At 41.7% G+C, this 19117-nt stretch overlaps 1 protein-coding gene across 1 annotated transcript in view; it reads left to right on the top strand.

The window, feature by feature from the left end:
• Positions 1 to 19117, top strand: part of nell2a (neural EGFL like 2a) — an 88042-nt gene that overhangs the window by 42169 nt on the left and 26756 nt on the right. The window contains exons 13-15 of the mRNA XM_086028450.1: positions 7867 to 7992; positions 18272 to 18394; positions 18965 to 19060. Of these exons, the coding sequence (XP_085884576.1) occupies positions 7867 to 7992; positions 18272 to 18394; positions 18965 to 19060 (345 nt within the window). The remainder of the gene's footprint in view (positions 1 to 7866; positions 7993 to 18271; positions 18395 to 18964; positions 19061 to 19117) is intronic.

Below are 19117 nucleotides of genomic sequence, written 5' to 3'. Positions count from 1 at the left end.
CATCCGAAACTAAAGAGGTAATTCAACATGGCAAGATGTACGTGACCTGTAATCAACCTAATTGTACAGACGATTTATTAATCGAACATAGTATTTGAACGTTGTTAACTGTAATATAAATGTGATGTACGATGTAGTCTTTCCATTTCAAATATCTGTTCGTTTCTAACACCAATTGCTGAAGGTGCTCCTTTTTTTTTTTTTCGTAATAAGCGTCATAGCAAAGCCACAAAAAGGTCCAAGCAAAAACATCCAATCATCCATTCATCAAGCCATTTTTTGTAGTGTGATCTGGAGTCTATCTCATCTGACTTTGCGCAAGAGGTGGGGTACACCCTGGGCAGGTCCCATCCAATCACAAGGCCCATAAACCATTAGACCTTTGGATAATTTAGAGCCTTCGGTCAACCTAACCTTTTTGAACACGCTAACCCCATCTTGGTTGGAGCCAAGATTCAAAATACTAGGTCACCATGCTGCCCAAAGGTTTTTGTATTTTGGAGAACCTACCAGGCATGTTTTATATAATGTGGAGTATAGTGAGAATCAGAGGTGGGCATTTTACTCAATTTTGCCGGTCTGTCATCCGTCAGCGGCCAGGGTACCAGTCCATAATTCGTCAGTCGGTCATTTTTCTTGACGAATTGAATTGTAATCGTCATTTAAGTCAGTCAGTTAGTCCGTCAGAAGTGTGTAGGTCCGTCAGTCGGTCCCCCCAAAAATCGTTAGACATTGACGGACTGACGGACCATCACTGATGGACATGGTTAGTGACGATTACACTGACGGATGAAAACTCACTTCTGTCATTCATCAGTTCGTCGTTTTTAAAAGGTGTCCCGTGATTTGTCAGCGAGTCCCTTCGTGACCGGTCAGTCTAACGGAATGCCCACCTCTGGTGAGAGCGCGCAAACACCACACAAACTGAGCCGGCTGGGATTCCAACTTGTTGGTAAGAACAACTGCAACATGCCAAATCCATCCTTCCATTGTTGCTGAACTATTTCGTGATGGTAGTTGTGCAACTTGTGTTTGACTTTATTGAAAGTTTGAAGGACTGTTCTGCATATCTCGATGAAGCATTGCCAACTGTAAGGATTACTCCTTTTGAGGGACGCTTATTACGCTGCTGGAGCAACTCTTTGTCTCTGTGCATCTCACTCGCACTGCTATAAGTGTGTACTGAGAAATACCAGACAATGTTCTGGCAGGCCTGACAGAAGGATTCCGTCATTTATTGCAAACTTTGAGTGAGTTGCTAGGTGAGCAATGCAAGAGGAGGCCGGCTGGTGGAGTGACGCATAATCGCGCTTCTTTGTGGGATATCCAAAGGCAATGGTAGCGTTATCTCCCTTCTGCCAGACCTTGCTGGAGTGCAGTATGGGACACAAGATAGCGAGGGCGCTCTTGCAAGCTACACGCCATGCAAATGAAGACGGATAAAGCCTCTATTTATATCCTGTTGGGATAACTTTAATGAGCCCGAGAGGGGAAAGTGAAAATGTCAGAACAATTATAATCTTCACTGAAGTCCGCTTTAACACCGCCTATTAAAAGCCAGGAATTTTCCGGCTTTTCCCCAGGGCGTTGTTCTTTGTGTACAGCATGGTCCCAGAAACGAGTGTCAAAGTTGACCCATGAATTTGACAAACTTGCGGTAGTACTGGCGGCAAAACGGAGCCTGGAAGGAGACTGTTTGGAAGGTGATAGTAGAAAGACGGAACAAGGGTGTGACGTTTAACACTAGAAACCTACGTCTCTTATCTTGTTGTGCATCCATCCGTCCACTTTCTATACTGCTTATCGATGGCCAAGAATGCAAATCCTTCTATTTGATAGCGGTAAACAGGTTGTCACTTGTACAGTGTTTTTCTACCTGTTCATGACAAGCCAAGCAACAGCTCCTGTTTTGAGAAATTCTTAAGGCGGGACACCTGTAAGTAGGGGTGTAACAAAAAACAAACAAAACAAAACCAACGACTTGAATTGGAAACTTGGTTTTGATTTGAAAGATGCAATTGCATCACATTGAACCAAATTAAATCGTTCCACTTTAAAAGATATCGAGATATGTACCCAATGGTCTTTTACTGGAGTGATATATCTTTGAAAGGAAGGCCACATTTACAGTATCCTACTGATCAAGGTTATTAGAGTTGCTTATAGAACTAACTAAAACTAATTTCGATTATAGCAAAAATGTCCTTCATTTTTGTCTCCGTCTATTAATATACTGTACATAAGATTTGGGGGTTAATTTTAAATACATTTATTTCGGTAGTTCTGTAGGTCTGTAAAGAAGAAGGAAGGGCAAACAGTTGTTTGGGAATTGTAGTTTAGTTTATGACACGATACTTAGTGACCTTTTCTTTAATCTTGCACTTGACAAATACTCCATATATTAAGAACAACGAAAACTACAACTTTAGCTAATAAAAATTCAACTAAAACAAAGCATGTTTGAAAAAACTAAAAACTAAAACTAAGAGAATTTAAAATCCACAAGTCAAAACGAAACAACTATTGAAACTTAAAACTGTTATGAAAAATCCAAAGCTATTATAACCCTGCTACTGACAAGTTCAATCCTCTTATAAAATGACAACAAGAGACTCACTGGATCATACCCTCTCAAACTCAGCCATACGATATCGGACCAAATCATAATCCCACTGAATTGAACGAAATCGTCTCTTTCCACTGGTCCAAAAAGTCCTTGAATCCCATCCTATGTATGAGAATACGTATCAAAACGTCTTTTATTGCCGCGATGCACACCCATACTCGTAGGTCATGCTACCACCGTACGTATATTGAATTGCTGGCTGCTCCCGAGCCGAGGCAGCAGATTGACCCTGATCTCTGCGATGAGTGGTAAAAGCTGCCTGTTGACTCCTGGCCAGCCTTCTCTGCTGTTCACGTGGCAAGCCAATCAAGAAAATGGAGTGGCCTAATGGAGAGACAGCGATTTGTCCGTGGGCCAATCTCCCTCCCCAATCATCTCATCCCCTAATAGATTGTTTGAGCAAACCTTACCGCTGCCGCCATATGCGGGATGGATTGCCGTCTTACGGTTATAAGGCTCTAAATCAAGCTGTCGTCGGGCTCGGCCAATCAGAAGAAAGCATTAGCTGAAGGTTACTGTCGCAGTTGAGGACAGCTGAGAGTGAATTTCTCTCTGACTTTTCTCTTCTGTCTTTTCAGTGACAAATCGTGCCATTGGACCTCAGTCGCCGCCTGTTCCCATTGGTCATTCTTTTTCCGACCTTCCAATGTTAAATCCACATCGCTTTCAGCATTTTCTTCCTCTTTTACCCCTACCTCGTCTTTCCTGTCTCTTGGTCATTAAAGCCACCTTTTCTCCTTTCCTCAGGACAATCTCTCTTACGTCTTTATCTCCTGCTTAACAACTTTTCCCACCCCAACGTATGTCTCTAGGATTGCCATAAGGACATTTGACCATAATATGTGTAACTGATAATCGGCGCAATATTAACGCAATGTCACACATGAGTTGCTTAATTGATAGACATCTGCAGTCCACCCTGAGAATCTCTAAAACTCAGGACCTTGCCCCAAACATGAATAAAAAAAATGTATAGCCAAGAAAAAAGGACCAGTGTCCAGCTCTGACAAAAGAGTCTCAGAGTAAAGAAACATTTTTGATTTTAAATTATTCTAATTTAACTGAAAAACGAATTTAAAAAAGATAGATTATCAGGTTTCCTACCAGGTGGTCATATTTTGAATGCGCATGATTTTTTGGCAGTTAATGTTTGCATGCAACAACATATTTTAAGTTCAATTTGATTTGTTTTAAAATATTACATCCCGTCTGTTTCTGTTCACATTCACGTTCAAAAAGTTTCGTTTTCATCTCTTCTAAAACATTTATCCTGTTTGGTCCACCACCTAAAGTGCGCTTTGAGCATTTGACCCTTGTGCGCTTGAGTTTCGCACACTGCTATAACGTTAACTTTTCTCAAAGCCACTGACAGCCAGAGTTTTAAATTGGTCTTTTTTTTAACCTTTGTGCATTTGGCCTTTTCTTTACGGTAATCTTTTTCTTTTTCAACTCGCCAACCTACTGACCTTAAACTTATCTCTTTTGTCCTTTTCCTTACTTCTTGTCACCAGAACACTCTCTAAACTCTCAACTCTTCTCATGGCCAGTAACAGGGTTCTGAATTGGCCATTTATTGTTTTGCACTTTTCTTTAGGACAATCTCTCTTTATGTCTTCATAGCTCATGTGCCAACTGTTTTACTCTCAACTTGTCTTTCTGGTCTTGTGGTTTTGCACTTCCCTTTACTTCCCGTCACCCCAAAACTAAACCCTCAATTTTCCTTGAGGCCAGTGACAGGATTCTCAATTGGCCCTGTTTTTTTACATGCCGTGCTGAATTCGCAGTTGTGCCCTTTTCTTTTGGACAATCAGTCTTGTGGTTTTGCCCTTCCCTTTTCTTCCTTCCCCCCAAAACACTCTTAAGCCCTCAACAATCCTAAGGTCCAGTGACAGAGTTCCCAATTGGACATTCTTTTTTTATCTTCCAGGTTAAAGGCACGGTTTTGCCCTTTTCGAAAGGACAAATCCCTCTTACCTCTTTATCTCTTACTTGCTAAATTTTTCACCCTCAACCTCCCTCTGTGCCAGTGACAGTTTAAAGTTGGTCATGTATTTTTCCCCAACTTTTATCTTTTTTTTTTCATCTGTGCATTTGCCCTCTCCTTTAGGACAGTCATTTTGTTTTTACTGCTTTATCCCTCTCAATGTGTCGACATTTTCCACCCTTAACTCTTTGGTTTTGAAATTTTGTCCTTCCCCTTAACTTCTTTTCATCCCCCCAAAACTCTCAACTTCTTAAAGGCCAGCAAAAGGATTCTCAATTGCCCATTCATTTAATTTCTTATGATGTTGAGACCCCAGTTATTCCTTTATTTCCAGACAATTTTCTCTTACTTCTTTGTCTCCCGCTTGCCAACCTTTTTACCCTCAACTCTTCTCTCTGAGGTTGCGGTATTACCCTTCCCCGTACTTCCGTTTCAACCAAAACTCATCAACTCTACTCCAGGCCAGTGACAGGGTTCTCAAGCGGCCATTTGTTTACTTACCTTTCATGTTAAATTCATGGTTTTACTCTTTTCATGCTCTATTTCATAGTTGCCAACTTATTTCCCTTTATCCAGTCCCTCTGGTCTTGTGGTTTTGCCCTTCGCTTTACTTCTTTCCACCTCCAAAATTCTCTAAACCCTCAACTACCCTTGAGACCAGTCACAGCATTTGCAATTGGCCGTCCTTTTTCTTACCTTCCGTGTTCAAGCCGTGATTTTTTCCCCTTCTCTTTGGGACAGTCTACCTTTTATCTCTCACTTGCCACCTTTTTCGCTCTCAACTTGTCTCCCGGGTCTTGTGATTTTTGCCCCTCCCTTTAGTTAATCTTTTCTCCCGCTAAATCCCCCGACCGCCATATTTCCTCAAGGCCAGTAACAGGGTTCACTCAGCCTCCATTGATTTAGCGAAAGACACATGTACCTTTATAGGTGGAGAGATTGTTTGTGGGCTGTATTTATCCCAGAGGCTTTTCAATAGCGTGAAGAAGCGTGTATCGATGGAACTGTGAAATGAGGAAATGTGAATGGCACCAGCGGGCAGGTGCTTGAGCTCACGGTTTGTGCAAGGACACGCAAGCTGAGATGCTGCCAATGCTAACCTATTGAAATTCAACTTCAAGTGCGAGCCCAGCAAAAGCATTTGGCATGGAACGAATTCAAGGTTGAATGTCTTTGTGCGCCCGAGCAGCCACGGAATCGAGGAAATGAATAATAGATTGATAATGATTAGTAATACCAGGGACTGTGGAGTCTGACTCTCACAAGGTTTCCCCACTATTGACCTGCACAATCAACATGGACAAGACCCTGGAGGATAATACAGAGCTGTGTTTGTTTGTTCAGTGATGATTTTATTCTGATTGCGTTCAGTTGCGTCACTATCGAGATTAATTTTTATAACGTTGGTGAGATTTTAGATTCTCCGTCTGATGCAAAGGCATGCCGTTTTAAAGCCCAGGAATAGCTGTTGCCTTAGTAACGGCATTACATCCAAAAATGGATTTGTGAGAGCGAGAAGACCTAACTAATAAATGACATTCTTAAAGCCACACGAGCCACTTTATATTACAGTCGACCCAAAAGAACACAAAATCTCAACATTGGTTTTATGAACAGTTACTTACACACCTCTGAAGCAACCAAGACACTGTCTGAGTGGCTTTACTTTGAATACTGTAGATTGCAAATTCAGTGGTGCAAACCTCTTATGGACCATCTACATTCCGTCCCTAGTCTGACATTCATTCATTCATCCTTTGTCTGAAGACGAATGGCTTTTTTTTTTTTTTTGCCCCCAAATGGCTTCACAGGATCCTAAACCGACAAGTAGGCCATCTTGTGAAGGAACAAGGTGGTTTTTCATGATAGGATGGTCCACTCCTCACAAAGCTTATTTCCCAAAAAGAGACCTTAGAATTGCTAAGGGATAGGGCAATTTCAATCAAAGCTGCTCAAAACATGATTGTGTTTCCATCCATTTATCTTCTATGGAGATTGTCCTCATTTTGGTCACTGGTGATGCTGGAGCCTATCCCAGCTGATTTTGGCAGAGGGGTACACCCTGGACTGGCTCTCCAGGCAGTCACTGGCCACATGTCGACAAACAACCACTCACATTCACACCTATGGACAATTTGGAGTCTTAAATGACCTAAAATTCAACCTTTTATGTGAAAGGGGAACTGGACTACCTCGAGTAAACATGCAAACTTTAGAACCCACCAATCTGAAACGTTGAAACTCCTGTGATACATGCACAAAGCTGCTAGAGATAGAAAGAAGTTAAAAAAGAAGTTTGTCAAGTTACTTGAAACATGTACAAGGTCATTTGAGCAATTCTACTAGTTGGAGTTGAGTTTTTAATTGTCTATGCAGACTGTTGCATAACTGTTGGTCTTATGACAAGCTACTAATACATACCAGAAAATACCAGATGGATGTGAAAATTGATGTAACTTTATAAGGATTTCTAGATCACAACAAGCTGTTTTATGAAAGGTAAATGCAAATCATAGATACACTGTGATCTGTAAATTGCTCATGTAAATGATTGGTAAATGAACTGGTTCATAATATTTGCTGAAATTGCACTCATTTTTGTTAAGAAACGTCATATTGCTCCATATCATTTGAAACACGATTTTCAACAAGATAATGGTCAAGAAATGTGGAATTGTTGTCGTTCATATCTTGTTAGGCCTCAAATATACTTGTCCGGCCCACTTGAGATCAAATTTGGGTGTATGTGACCCCTAAACTTAAATGAGTTTGACGCCGCTGACCAGAACCAACATTTTCAACTCGGCCAGCAAAATCAGCTAATAAGAATTTATTGCTGCCACTTTTGAAACAATGTTACACTGACTTTTAAAATTTTAACACCTGAAATAACCATTCTCCAAGACCACAGTGGAAGACATTTCCAGAGGAAGGCTATTATATAAGAAATTTCCTTCTGCTTAATTAAAGGTGACAAAAGAAAGTGGAAGTTAAATCAATGACGATTCATGAACCTGGTCTTACAGACTATTGATTCAAAACAAGTTATTACATGACCTAGAAAAAGGAGCGAAACTGTAATCTGCTATTCAATACTTGGGACATTTCTTACATGAAGGTCAATCGACAGGCCTCTTTATATGATTAGCGAAATACTGTAGTCGCTCTTGCTAGATGGACATTGCAGATCATTTTGAGAAATCCAATCTAACCCAGTGTTGCCCTGTGTTTTCTTCTCCCTCACTGTCCTTTTCAGACATTGATGAGTGCGCTGAAGGGAAGCACTATTGCAGGGAGAACACCATGTGTGTTAACACCCCCGGCTCCTTCATGTGCATCTGCCATACGGGCTACATCAGGATTGATGACTATTCCTGCACAGGTGAGTTCCTTTGCCTGCCTTAATGGCGGCCTGCAAAGTAATTACAAAAAGCTCTGTGACACGTTTGGACCGCAGAGCATTTGAAAGAGTAGCTGGCCATTGAGAGAAAGCTTTAGCAACCGCAGTATGTATTAAATGTGAAAAGGACTTCGCTTTCCACAGTTGGCAACAGGATAACAGCAGTGAACACAAGAAAGAGGTCTGTCCACTAAAGGACTTAGCTTTCCGTGCCGCCCGGTTCCAAGCATGCGTAGCCAAAACTATACAGGTGGCGTGAACCACTACTTGACGCTTCTTCTGTTTTGTAAATGAAGGATGCAGTCAAGTGCAACAGTTTGAAGTCCGAACGCTTATGTTACAAAAACATCAATAGCATTTTTTGAAGGCTCTGCTTTTCCATCCGAAGAGCCCGCGGGCGGGCTGTTGAAATGTCACTGGAAGACTCATGTTTGTACCGTGCTAGTTTTGTTTTTTTGTTTTATTTAGGCTGCACTGAAATTCACATTTGAGTGATGCCATTTCAAATGAGTTAACAAGTTTGATGTGCCGCCAAAGACGCATTGTTTGCCAGGACATCTGCTAACCAAAGGCTGAGCCTCGCTGTGTTTGTTTATGGAAAAACCCGTGTGACTAGATCATGAGATATTGACACTTCTTGTCCTTGTCTAATGTTCCGTGTGGAACCCGCGCCATTATATGACATAATTGCCATTACACTGAATGATATCATTTTTCTACATAATGGATGAATAGTTTTGAAATGAAGTTTTTTTTTTATTTTTTATGTCACCTGCCACCAAATGACGCGGTAGACCGGATTTTAGTCTTAGTGAGAAAACGGTAGTGTGGCCAGCTTGATTGGTGCCCCCCGTGTGAGGATGCAAATTCCCCATAGAATTGTTAGTGATTTTCAACTCTTAATGCAAGGAGAAAACCATTTCACAAATTTTCTTTTAGGCATTTTCTTGGGGCTGCCCCACGCAGCCGTGCATATTGCGCATACCAGAAACTGCCACTGCTGAGAAGCCAACACAAAAGAACCCTCATTCTCCCTTTCTCAGCATGTCTTGCTTGTGTCAACTGCAACATGTTCATTCGCAGTGTGTGAACCTCTGTCGAGGTGAGCGGAGCCAGTGCTTCATCATAAATTGTCCTCCAAAGAAAAGTTTGCATCAGATTCATGAAGCGCCACTGAAGTGCAGAATCGCTGGCACCGTGTAAATCCGTTCCCTCTTTTAGATGCGAGGGCTCTCGAGCTGCTTGTGATAATGGCCCTCTTGTTGCCCATTTACGGACAACTAATTGCCCCCTCAATGCCGATAAACATTTGACTGCAAGGCTGTGCGGGCAGAAAAATAAACAAAGGAAGGAAATTGTTAAGGTTCAAGTGAATGAAGTTGCGTGAAAGCTGAAGTGTATTGCACATCGATTCCTATTTTTTCCAACGATGCTTGGAACTTTGAAGAAAATATATTGGTAGTGTGTTTGTATGAGTGTTCCTGGGTGACAGTCTTTATCTGGTGTGTGAAAATACGCCGTACTTGGGTCTGAATGTGCGTACGATGAGAGGAGAGAAAATGACGGAACTTGAGAAAGAGGAGAATTGTGATGGAAGCGACAGAGTCATTTATTCCTGATCAAAGGTTGAAACTAAGGTTAATTGCAACAACTAGACCAGGGGGGCAAACTCAAGGACCGGGGGCCAGATCTGGCCCGCCGCATCATTTTATGTGGCCCGCGAAAGCAAATCAAGCATGTCAACTTCTATAATGCTCCCTCAAATCTGTACCAAAAAGTTCAAATCGTCATATGGAATAAATAATAAGTGCAAAAATGTTGCGAACAGTAACTTGAACAAACTATTCTTTTTTACTTTTGATCCATCAACTTTTCTTTGTACTGGATACAGTATGTAATAAAATGAGGAGTTAATTCAACAATTATATGGTTTCACAGTCATAATGGCCCTCCGAGGGAATCTAAAACTACAAAAATGAGTTTGACACCCCGGAACTAGAAAAGTTCAGGTCAAAGGTCATAAATCCTGCAACATTTCATATTCCACTGAGACTGAACGAAGACTAATATGTATCTTGTATTCAATTCAAGCATAATTCCGCTACTTAATTAGGGCTGAATGTCATTTTAAAGTCCTCAATCCTCTCGCTATGCAGCATTAATCCACGCAAAGACAAAAGTACAGCAAAAGACACCTTGTACTTTTAGAGGTAGTGCTGTTTCTTGGCTCAGCCCAGCAGACGTGACTTTCCAGTCTTGTTGTCATTGTCATGTGACGTGAGGTTGCTTGGTAACCTAACCAGCCGCATGAGTCCCATTATCAGGAATACAAATACATTTTAAGACCAGCTCAACCTTTTCCCACGTGTGTACCACATTTGACAAGTTGAAACGATGCAAAGGATTTGTATTTATTGTTTTTGGGGGTACACAGCAAAAATACTGCAGTAGAACAAAAATGTAATACAGGCGGACATGCGCTAAAATGCCGTATTGTTTATTCCACACAGCATTTTGCCACCATTCCAGAGGCGTCACATCAAATTAAAATCAGAGGAGATCAAATCAGTTCACTATTTCCGAGCTACTGTATATGCTATCACATGGTGTTTTTTTGTTTGTTTTATTTGTGTTTGTTTTTATTTTTTCGCTAACACTGGTACTTGAAAAAAAAATCCCCTGTAAAGAGTCCCTGAAGACAAAAAGTCTGGGAGCCTCTGGTGTAAACCTCTTCGATAACAATTGTCTCCTGATGCGAGAAATATATTCAAGGGACACTCATTTTCCCTCACTTTTTTGGGGGATTTTTTTGTTCATGTCAAGTGTGGCTAGTGAATTGTGAATTTACATTTCAGTGGTTGTTTAACATCACTTGAAGTGCAGGCAGCGGGAACACTGACAGACTTTGTAGAGGCTTTTTCGCCCATTTCGAATTGTTAGCTTTGATTTAGAGCAAAATCCAAGATCACACTCACCGCCTAAAATCCAAGAAAGATCTGAGCCAGTCAGCCCTGTCTGTCCTTCATCTAAAAACAACACAATGTCACTGCTGCATGATGAGCGGGCGGATTCACCTTATTCCTCGCCGGCGGTTGCAACGCATTGCTTCGTTTTTTTTTTATTCCGAAATATTATTTCCGTACTCTACTTGTTTTCTGCCACGGTGTGCTCGTTCCCCAGATTCTCCCTATTAATACCCTCCCTACCCCACCTTGTGACCCAGTGGATTAAATTGCAGCGCTGTATTGTATGCAGGCTCTATTAAAATGGCTTCAAATCACTGCGCCGCAGTGCACGGGCCACGCGTCTCCTTATGAAAGTCAATAAGCGTGATTAAACCTGGCTAATACTTAGCGGCGGGGTTGATGTCATGACTCCTTCCCCGCATCAGTCGAATTACAGTTGTAATCTCTGTACTGAGTTATTGGACTATCAGATCCCATACATCCAGCAGCTGCGCTGGGAGTGCCTGGTGACAAATGCACAATCACCAGGAAAAGTGCACAGATGAGTTCGGCATCAGCAATAAGGGTGTGTCGCTTGTGGGCACCAATCAAGCAATCGAGTCATATTTTTAACTCATTCACTGCCATTGACGGATTTATTTGTCTTTTCACAGCCCAGCCATTCAATCCCAGGAATGTATTTCTATTTTTTTTCCAATTTTTTTCAAACGTTAGGGTAAAAGAGGGTCTGAAAATGTCTGGCAGTGAATGAGTTAATTGAAACAGTTAAAGTAAACAAGACTGTGGCAGACATGCTTGAGATTCAACTGTTAGGCCAGTTTTAGATGTCTCCCACCTGCAACACTGCAGCTCTGAAGACGCCTGATAACAATCCTGATCATTTGAATCTGGTGTGTTGGAGTAGGGAGACATATAAAACGCGCAGAACAGTGGCTCTCGGGGGCCAAATTTGGACACCCCCGCTTTATTGCATACACAGTGACCCTTTTTTCTGTTGACAAATAGTCCATATATATAAAAAAAAAAAAAGTGCAACTAATCCTAAAATTAATACCAAAACTAATAAAAACTACACTACAATGAAGCATCTTTGCAAAAATAAAAAACAAAAAAAACGTGCTCTAAAAACGATTTAAAACTATAAATTCAACTATTGGTTTTAAAAAAATATATTTTTGTTTGTTTGTTTTTCTTTTTTTTTTCATTAAAACAAATTGGAGGTTTATCAGAATTTTCTGAAGATTTTGGCCGGTTAAATAAACAATCATTTTTTTCCCCCAATGGATATCAATGGCCGTTAATTATACGCAGGTTTTCGGCATTCACCCGCTCACGGAATTGCTATATTGAAATCTTTCATCATCTGTTGTTGAAAAAGCAAACAGGTAACATTTCAAATTGCAATTGCAATATTCATTGTAAAAAATATATATAGCAAAAAAACAAAAAGCCATTAGATTATTCTTTTTATTTTCCCTTATGGTTCAGCCCTCTCAAAAAGTTCCTTGCCCAAGAAAATAAAATAGCCTCCAATCAGCAACCGTTCGGGCTCCTAATCCCAAATTTGGACAACCGTGATTTAACACATCGGTCTCATTATCGTCTTTGCGAAGGGAATAAACTTAACGTAATTGTCAGAAACACTGAAAGCAAACATCACTCAGGACGATCGTTAAAAGTTCAAATTAATAATAGAGCACACTCTGGGGTGCTACTCTTTATGCATGCCGATGCGCCTCTTTAGCACCGGTGGCAGTAATTGACAAATAAGCGCGGGATGATGCTAAGCTACCGGCTGCAGGAGTCTGCGGCGCATTCAAAGCCATTGGACATCTGCTTGTGTTTGAAAAAGAGCCCAAAGGGAGTGCTGATGGCTCCAAATTGACCGCGGAAGAAATATCACAGCTATGGAAGAGAGACATTAAAACCAGCCCCTCCGGTATCTATTGACATTATGCATTCACATGATGTACGAGCGTTTTTATCTCCCTCAATTGCTTTGGCCAATTAACAGATTGCAAAGTCAGCCGAAACAATGTTGCGGTATCGATGGGCCACGTTTTCGCGCGAGGCCGCCGTGCAAAGAGGATTAAGTTGACGGTAGTTCATTTCATGGCTCAGTGTTTGTATGTCGGATTAAAGGGCTGATTCGCCAAATTTAATCCCAGACGAAAACAGCGCAGAGCCCAGGTTGTATTTCTTCCCTGCTTGTCGGGGGGGGGGGGTCTGCGTATTTTCCACGAAAGCCACCCGCACCGTGGCAGGTCATTGGCTCACATCCCAGCTGGAGGCTGACTGGACCGCATGGGCTCCTTGTACTCTGCCCAGACGCAGTGGCCGGATTTAAGGTAGAAAAACAACCCCTCACTCGTACAACTGAAGGTCATCGCTTTGATTCTTCATCCTTTAGCCAAAGCTTAGATTAATCCGTGAAAGGCGGAGGCTCGCTTCCGCACCGGCTTTGATTGTTATGAAAAGCAGGCTGTCCTGAGGTGTGTATACGTTGCAGTGCTCCGGTCGTGTGTCTTTGTTTAATCCCGAGATAACCGGACATGCTTTCCTGAGGCACAGTGTCTGACAGAGTGACGGCCGGGCGACTGCAGGAAGGATGTTGCACGGCGGGGCTGCTGCAATTGTACGCGTAACGGCGGTCTGATAGGATAATTACATATTTAAAGCCGTCCCCCGCAAGTGATTGTTGTCGCATGATGGTACTCTTGACTGTTATGTTCACACTGCTGTCACACTGGCAAACAAAAAATAGGATCCAAGAAAAAAGAGGGAGTTTTACCCCTTATTGCAAGGTTGGATTTTCCGACTTGTTTGCTTTCAAGGGGCATCATTTGGACATTCTTTCACGGCAGTATACATATTATATATATATATATATATACAAAATCGGATACCTTCAGCTCAAAAGGCCTCTTCTAATTGTGTATTACAGTCCAGTACGTATCGAATAAGGCTGTCCCAATCGAGTCCCATTACATAATTTTTAGCTGAGCGTCTCAGGTGAAAAACGTTCTAATTTATAACTCAATTCTGAAGTACAAATACGATGCCAAATGGAGCAATAATCGGTTAGTTTTATATCACACAATTTATACTACACAAACGTTTTTCTTTAGTTAGTCTGCGACTTTTCAACACCGGTTGTAAAAAACTCACTTTGGATGTTTAATTTTTTTATTGTATATGACTGATGGACCAACGGACTTCTGACGGACTAATTGACGGACTTAACTGACGAACTGATGATTACAATTCGGTTCGTCGCGAAAAATGACGGACTGACGAATGACAGACGGGTATACCCTGGCCGCTGATGGATGACGAATCGGCAAAATTGAGCAAAATGCCCACCGCTCCTTATAGTGTACACTGTATATGTACGTATATTATATTGTCACTTTTCGGTGTCGATGCTAATTTATTTTTGCATAGTTGTTTAAAAACAATTTAAGGTTTCATGTCTTCTGTTTACGCATCCGATATATGTCACTTGAAACGGACACGGAACTAGCCGATCAAATAAATCGGGTATTGACATAGAATCGGAATTGGGCACTCGGACCTGCGCTGTACCGAGTACGTGTCACTAGATCACAGTGCTTCCAAAGGGCCGCTGTCACGCCGGTTACGGATGAGAATCGAGTGTTTTCACCGGGGGCGGCCCAAGGTTGTTGTTTTGTCAGCGGACTTGGTGAGTCAAGCAGGACAAGACGCATCCCTGCTGACTGACTGTACATAGTTGATTGTTTGTCCGTCTACGCCTTTGAGCAGCAGGAGCTGTGGCCAAGGAGCAATTACCTCACGGCTCACCTACAGAACTCCCGGTGCACACATGTAATATCCCCAAATACCTCAACAACCTAAAACACTGAACTCAAGGGAGAAGAACACTTGGCACGCATCTGCCGCAGTCGCTTCAAACTGACGGGAGGGCAGACGCGACCTTGGGAGAGGTAAAGCACTCCTCTCCCCCTGTGCTCTTAAATTTACACTACAATAGTTCTCTCTTATGGCGAAATCGGGGACAGATTGAAAATGGAAGTTGTGACCATGCAACCATGAAGTCCAAATTGCGCGGAAAAAAAAAAAAAAAATTGATGAAAAGACAAATGTGATTTCACGGTGGACCAAGTCGTAGCATTTAAATCGCGCGTATGGGAGGAAAGTCTTGATATTACAAGACTATGGTCGTTTTTCGAGAAGAAAATATGGCTTGTGATCAAATATCAAGTCGCGATTATGAGAAAAGTAGGTCTTGTATTAAGATGTAGCTTAATGCGAACATTTCATGCATCCATAAAATCATTATGACAGTTCAGTCTTGAATAGGAGACAAAGCGTGCAATATTTTAGGACAATGTCATTTTACTCGCGGGGGTTAGTAAAACTCAATGTTTAGAATTGCGAAGAATTAAGAGATTGTCGGCATCGTGCTTTTTAGATATGATTTGAATAAATGAGTGTGTGTGCAAAAATGGCCGTCGGTGAGTCATTGTGTCCACTTGGCCACCCCATTGAAAAAGTTCTGGCTCCACCCCTGGTTGTTTTATTTGGGTAACAATATCATTTATGAGATTAAAAAAAAAAAAAAAAAAAAAGATTAGTATTAGAATAATATTGTTTTCTTGATGCTTCCCCGCTTTTATTTACAAGAAGTGCAGATATTGCCATTTTTTATCGTCGTATTACGATACCATCATCTGTTTATAAATGTTTCCACCTTTGAACTTTGCGGCCATGATGCTAAAAGGTAGTATTATTCGGCGCAAACGTAACACTGGTCATCAACAAAAGCATTATGCCTTTCGGGCTTCTGCTGGAATTATTTTTACTTCCACTCTCCAAAAGATTTCCGCTTTTATTTCCAGTCGAGTTGTACAGAATATTATAATAATAACAAAAGGGGCTATAGTGCTTTATGGTAGTCAAATAGCGCACTGCATGCGCACCTTTTGATGAGTTTGTCTTTTCGAAGGTCAGAGCAAGTCCAAGACGTTGACTTCCAGCTCGCTCAGCATGCCCTTATCTCCACGAGCATTTGCGCAAATCTCCCGGGCAAAGCCGCCTTCTATTTTTGTGTCTCGAAGGTACGATAATGTGCGTCCGTTCAGGGGCACATGAAGGATAGACCGTACATTAAAGGCGCTCTTTATTGCTCAAGGAGAGGGTTGAAATGCTTTCACATTCCTTTAATGCCATACTTTTTGGTCCAAAGATAAGGCTTTCAGATTAAGGCTCCGCGGAAGGAATTGGGGAGACAAGAGATACATTTCACCTTATAAGCAAACACGGCCGAGGCCTGGGAGGATAAGGGTTCATTAAGTGGGCGCGGATTGTTTCTCCCTCGTATAAATGAGCCGCAGTATTCCTGCAGCTGCCGCAAACAGACGGAAAATTGAAGGTTGTTTTTTTTTTTTTTTTAAATTCCACTTTTATTGCAGTGTCGGCGCAATAGAACGTATAAATGACGCAAATCTTTGGCTTTATGGGAAAACATCGTTGCTCGGCATACCCCCGGACGAATCGATGTACTGTATGTGAGCAGCGCAACTTCAGCTGCATGTTCTCAATGTCTCATTTACAGCCCACTGGAGGCCACTTTATAAATGATGTTCCATTTCTGTTGAGAAAATCAAGTGCGAGACTCCTTAATCGTTAAAATATTTATCAGAAGTTGCTGCGGGCGATGACTAAACAAGATTACTTTGCATGAGGCCATCTGTAGCCTTTAAATTGAAATGCTACGCTGAGTTGACAAAGACTAGCTTGGTACTTCATTTTAAAGTTCTGTACCTGTGAGCTTTTTTACTTTTGAGATTGTTACTATTTACTTCAGTAGCCCAAATAGACACTGCGGTCTAATTTATAACAGGGTGTATAGATGCCCTTTTTTTTTCACTGTCAGGAAACAACAAATAACAATTGCAATAATAATTGCGCGTACCTGGTTTGTTACTATTTTGTTCTGACTCTTGTTTATTTTGTGTGTAATTCCACTGTCGAACACTAGATGGCACTTGACTATGTTTGTTTGACACCGTGTACGTTTAAAATAAAGAAGAATGAAAACAAGAAATAGCTAAGCCCATATTAGTTTTCGCGGAAGATTATTGAATGTCCAATTCTTTTGAATCCTACTTTTTACGCCTACATAAAGGGACGGTCGTGGGTTCATTTTATAATGTACATTTCTGGGCATGATTATTGGTGTATGTTATGAGATGATAAGTTACGTTTTTGGCAATAATAAAACATGCCTTGGTTGGATGTGTAAAGCTGATGATTTCGGAATACGCACTTTGTTTTGAAATGGCACCACAAAACCCAAATTGCGTCAATCTACAATTATTTGATCTTCACCAAGTTCCTTGAGTTCTGTATTTCTGAGTATTGGCCCAGCAATCCAGTTGCTCTTATATTTTTGTCCGGCAATATTGCGGGCTTCAAGTCACTTCCTTATTGGCTATTCTTCTATTTGACGTCGTAAACAGCAAGTCAGTGGCTCGGTCGGAATCTGTGTTGACCACATGCAGATATTGAAAAAATATTGAGCAGGTTAACACTTACGATTATCGGTGCCCGTGTTTTTCTGAGCAAATTGAGGATGACAAATCAGTCCTAACACATCCCGCAGCACAGGTTAATTAATTGCACATCATTACCTTTTCGAGACACAACAATCGGGCCTTTGGCGATTTATCGGGCCTTTGCCGATTTATCGGTATGCGCGTACCCGCCTTTAGACGCTCCCAGCCGCTATATGAGGAGATTCTGTTGTTTGTGTTTATGAGCGTGTCTGTGGACTGAAGAGTGGATGTGCCCCGAATGTGTGGGATCTATTTTAATTAGGACGTACATTCCAATCTTGCATAGGCTAGTGTAGCGCTTGTGATTCGACAGAAAACACTTGTCTTGACGGCTCCATGTGCAAATGTGCTGTATAAACACATCCACATTTAGAAGCCTTTTGGCTCATTGAGGAAATGACAAAGCCAAACAGATGTCTTCATTGATGCATTAGCGCACATTAAGAAGTCAATTTAGGCCTGATTTATCATTCTGTCAGGTCGCAAACAATAACAGCAAAATTAAAATGAAACAGCTCAAAGAGATGATAGAAGGGATGCAAATGACTCATCCGCCAGTCTTACTAATGTCTATTGACTTTCTCAAGCGTCATTTAATCCAACATTGCTTGCAAACGTTGGTTACGTGTTTTGCATGCGTAAAAAAAAGAACCCATTTGAAACGTGTCTTTTTTTTTTTTTTTTTGTCCTTCCCAGAACACGACGAGTGTCTGAGTGGTCTCCACGACTGCGACGAGAACGCCTTGTGCTTCAACATGGTCGGAGGACACAGCTGCTCGTGCAAGCCGGGCTACGCCGGCAACGGGACCGTCTGCAAAGGTACACGACGTCATTTTCAGCAGCGCCGCCGAGGGGTGGACCGGAACGTTCCCGGAAGCCCCCCCCCCCCCCGCTGTCTCGTAATGAAATGCGTGCTCACTCTTGGAAAAAAAAATATGATTGGAAATGTGTTTATAGAGGAGCTGCTCCATTTGCACACACACGCGGATTTTATATATTTTTTTTAAAAATCGCAGGCATAGACTTCCGAAGATTAAAAAAAAAAAAAAAAAAAATGCAGCACTTTGCAGCTCACCCCAAATGAAATTTTAATATTTATTCATCTGAGCTAGACGTCTGCGTTATCCGCTTCATCTATCTCCACTGCATTCCATCAGCTTGTGGACGCACATTAACAAACAGCCAAAGCGTGGATAATGAACATTTTTGCGTTCACCTTGGCAAGATGCATTCATCATGGGGAATAATATCATGAATCACTTTGGTGAATTAGCTCTTATTCCGCATGCAAATACATATGCTGGTGCTGCTCTAATTGCAGAGTTAATGGTCATTCATCTCGGTGAATAATCCCACCCCCCGTCCCTTCCCCCTTTGCTATTGCTTCAGCTATGTGTGACGGATTGTGCCAGAATGGAGGGACCTGCCTCTCACCCAACAACTGCGCCTGCCCGCAAGGATTCACTGGCAAGAGATGTGAGACAGGTGAGAAGTGTCAACTTGTCTGTTTGCAACTGAAATCCACCACACCAGGGACGGGGG

Source organism: Filicampus tigris, chromosome 4 (assembly GCF_054856515.1).
Source record: "Filicampus tigris isolate MCC_2025a chromosome 4, RoL_Ftig_1.0, whole genome shotgun sequence".
NCBI classification, from domain to species: Eukaryota; Metazoa; Chordata; class Actinopteri; order Syngnathiformes; family Syngnathidae; genus Filicampus; species Filicampus tigris.
Note: the sequence above shows the minus strand (reverse complement) of the source record. Positions and strands in the feature narration are given on the sequence as shown.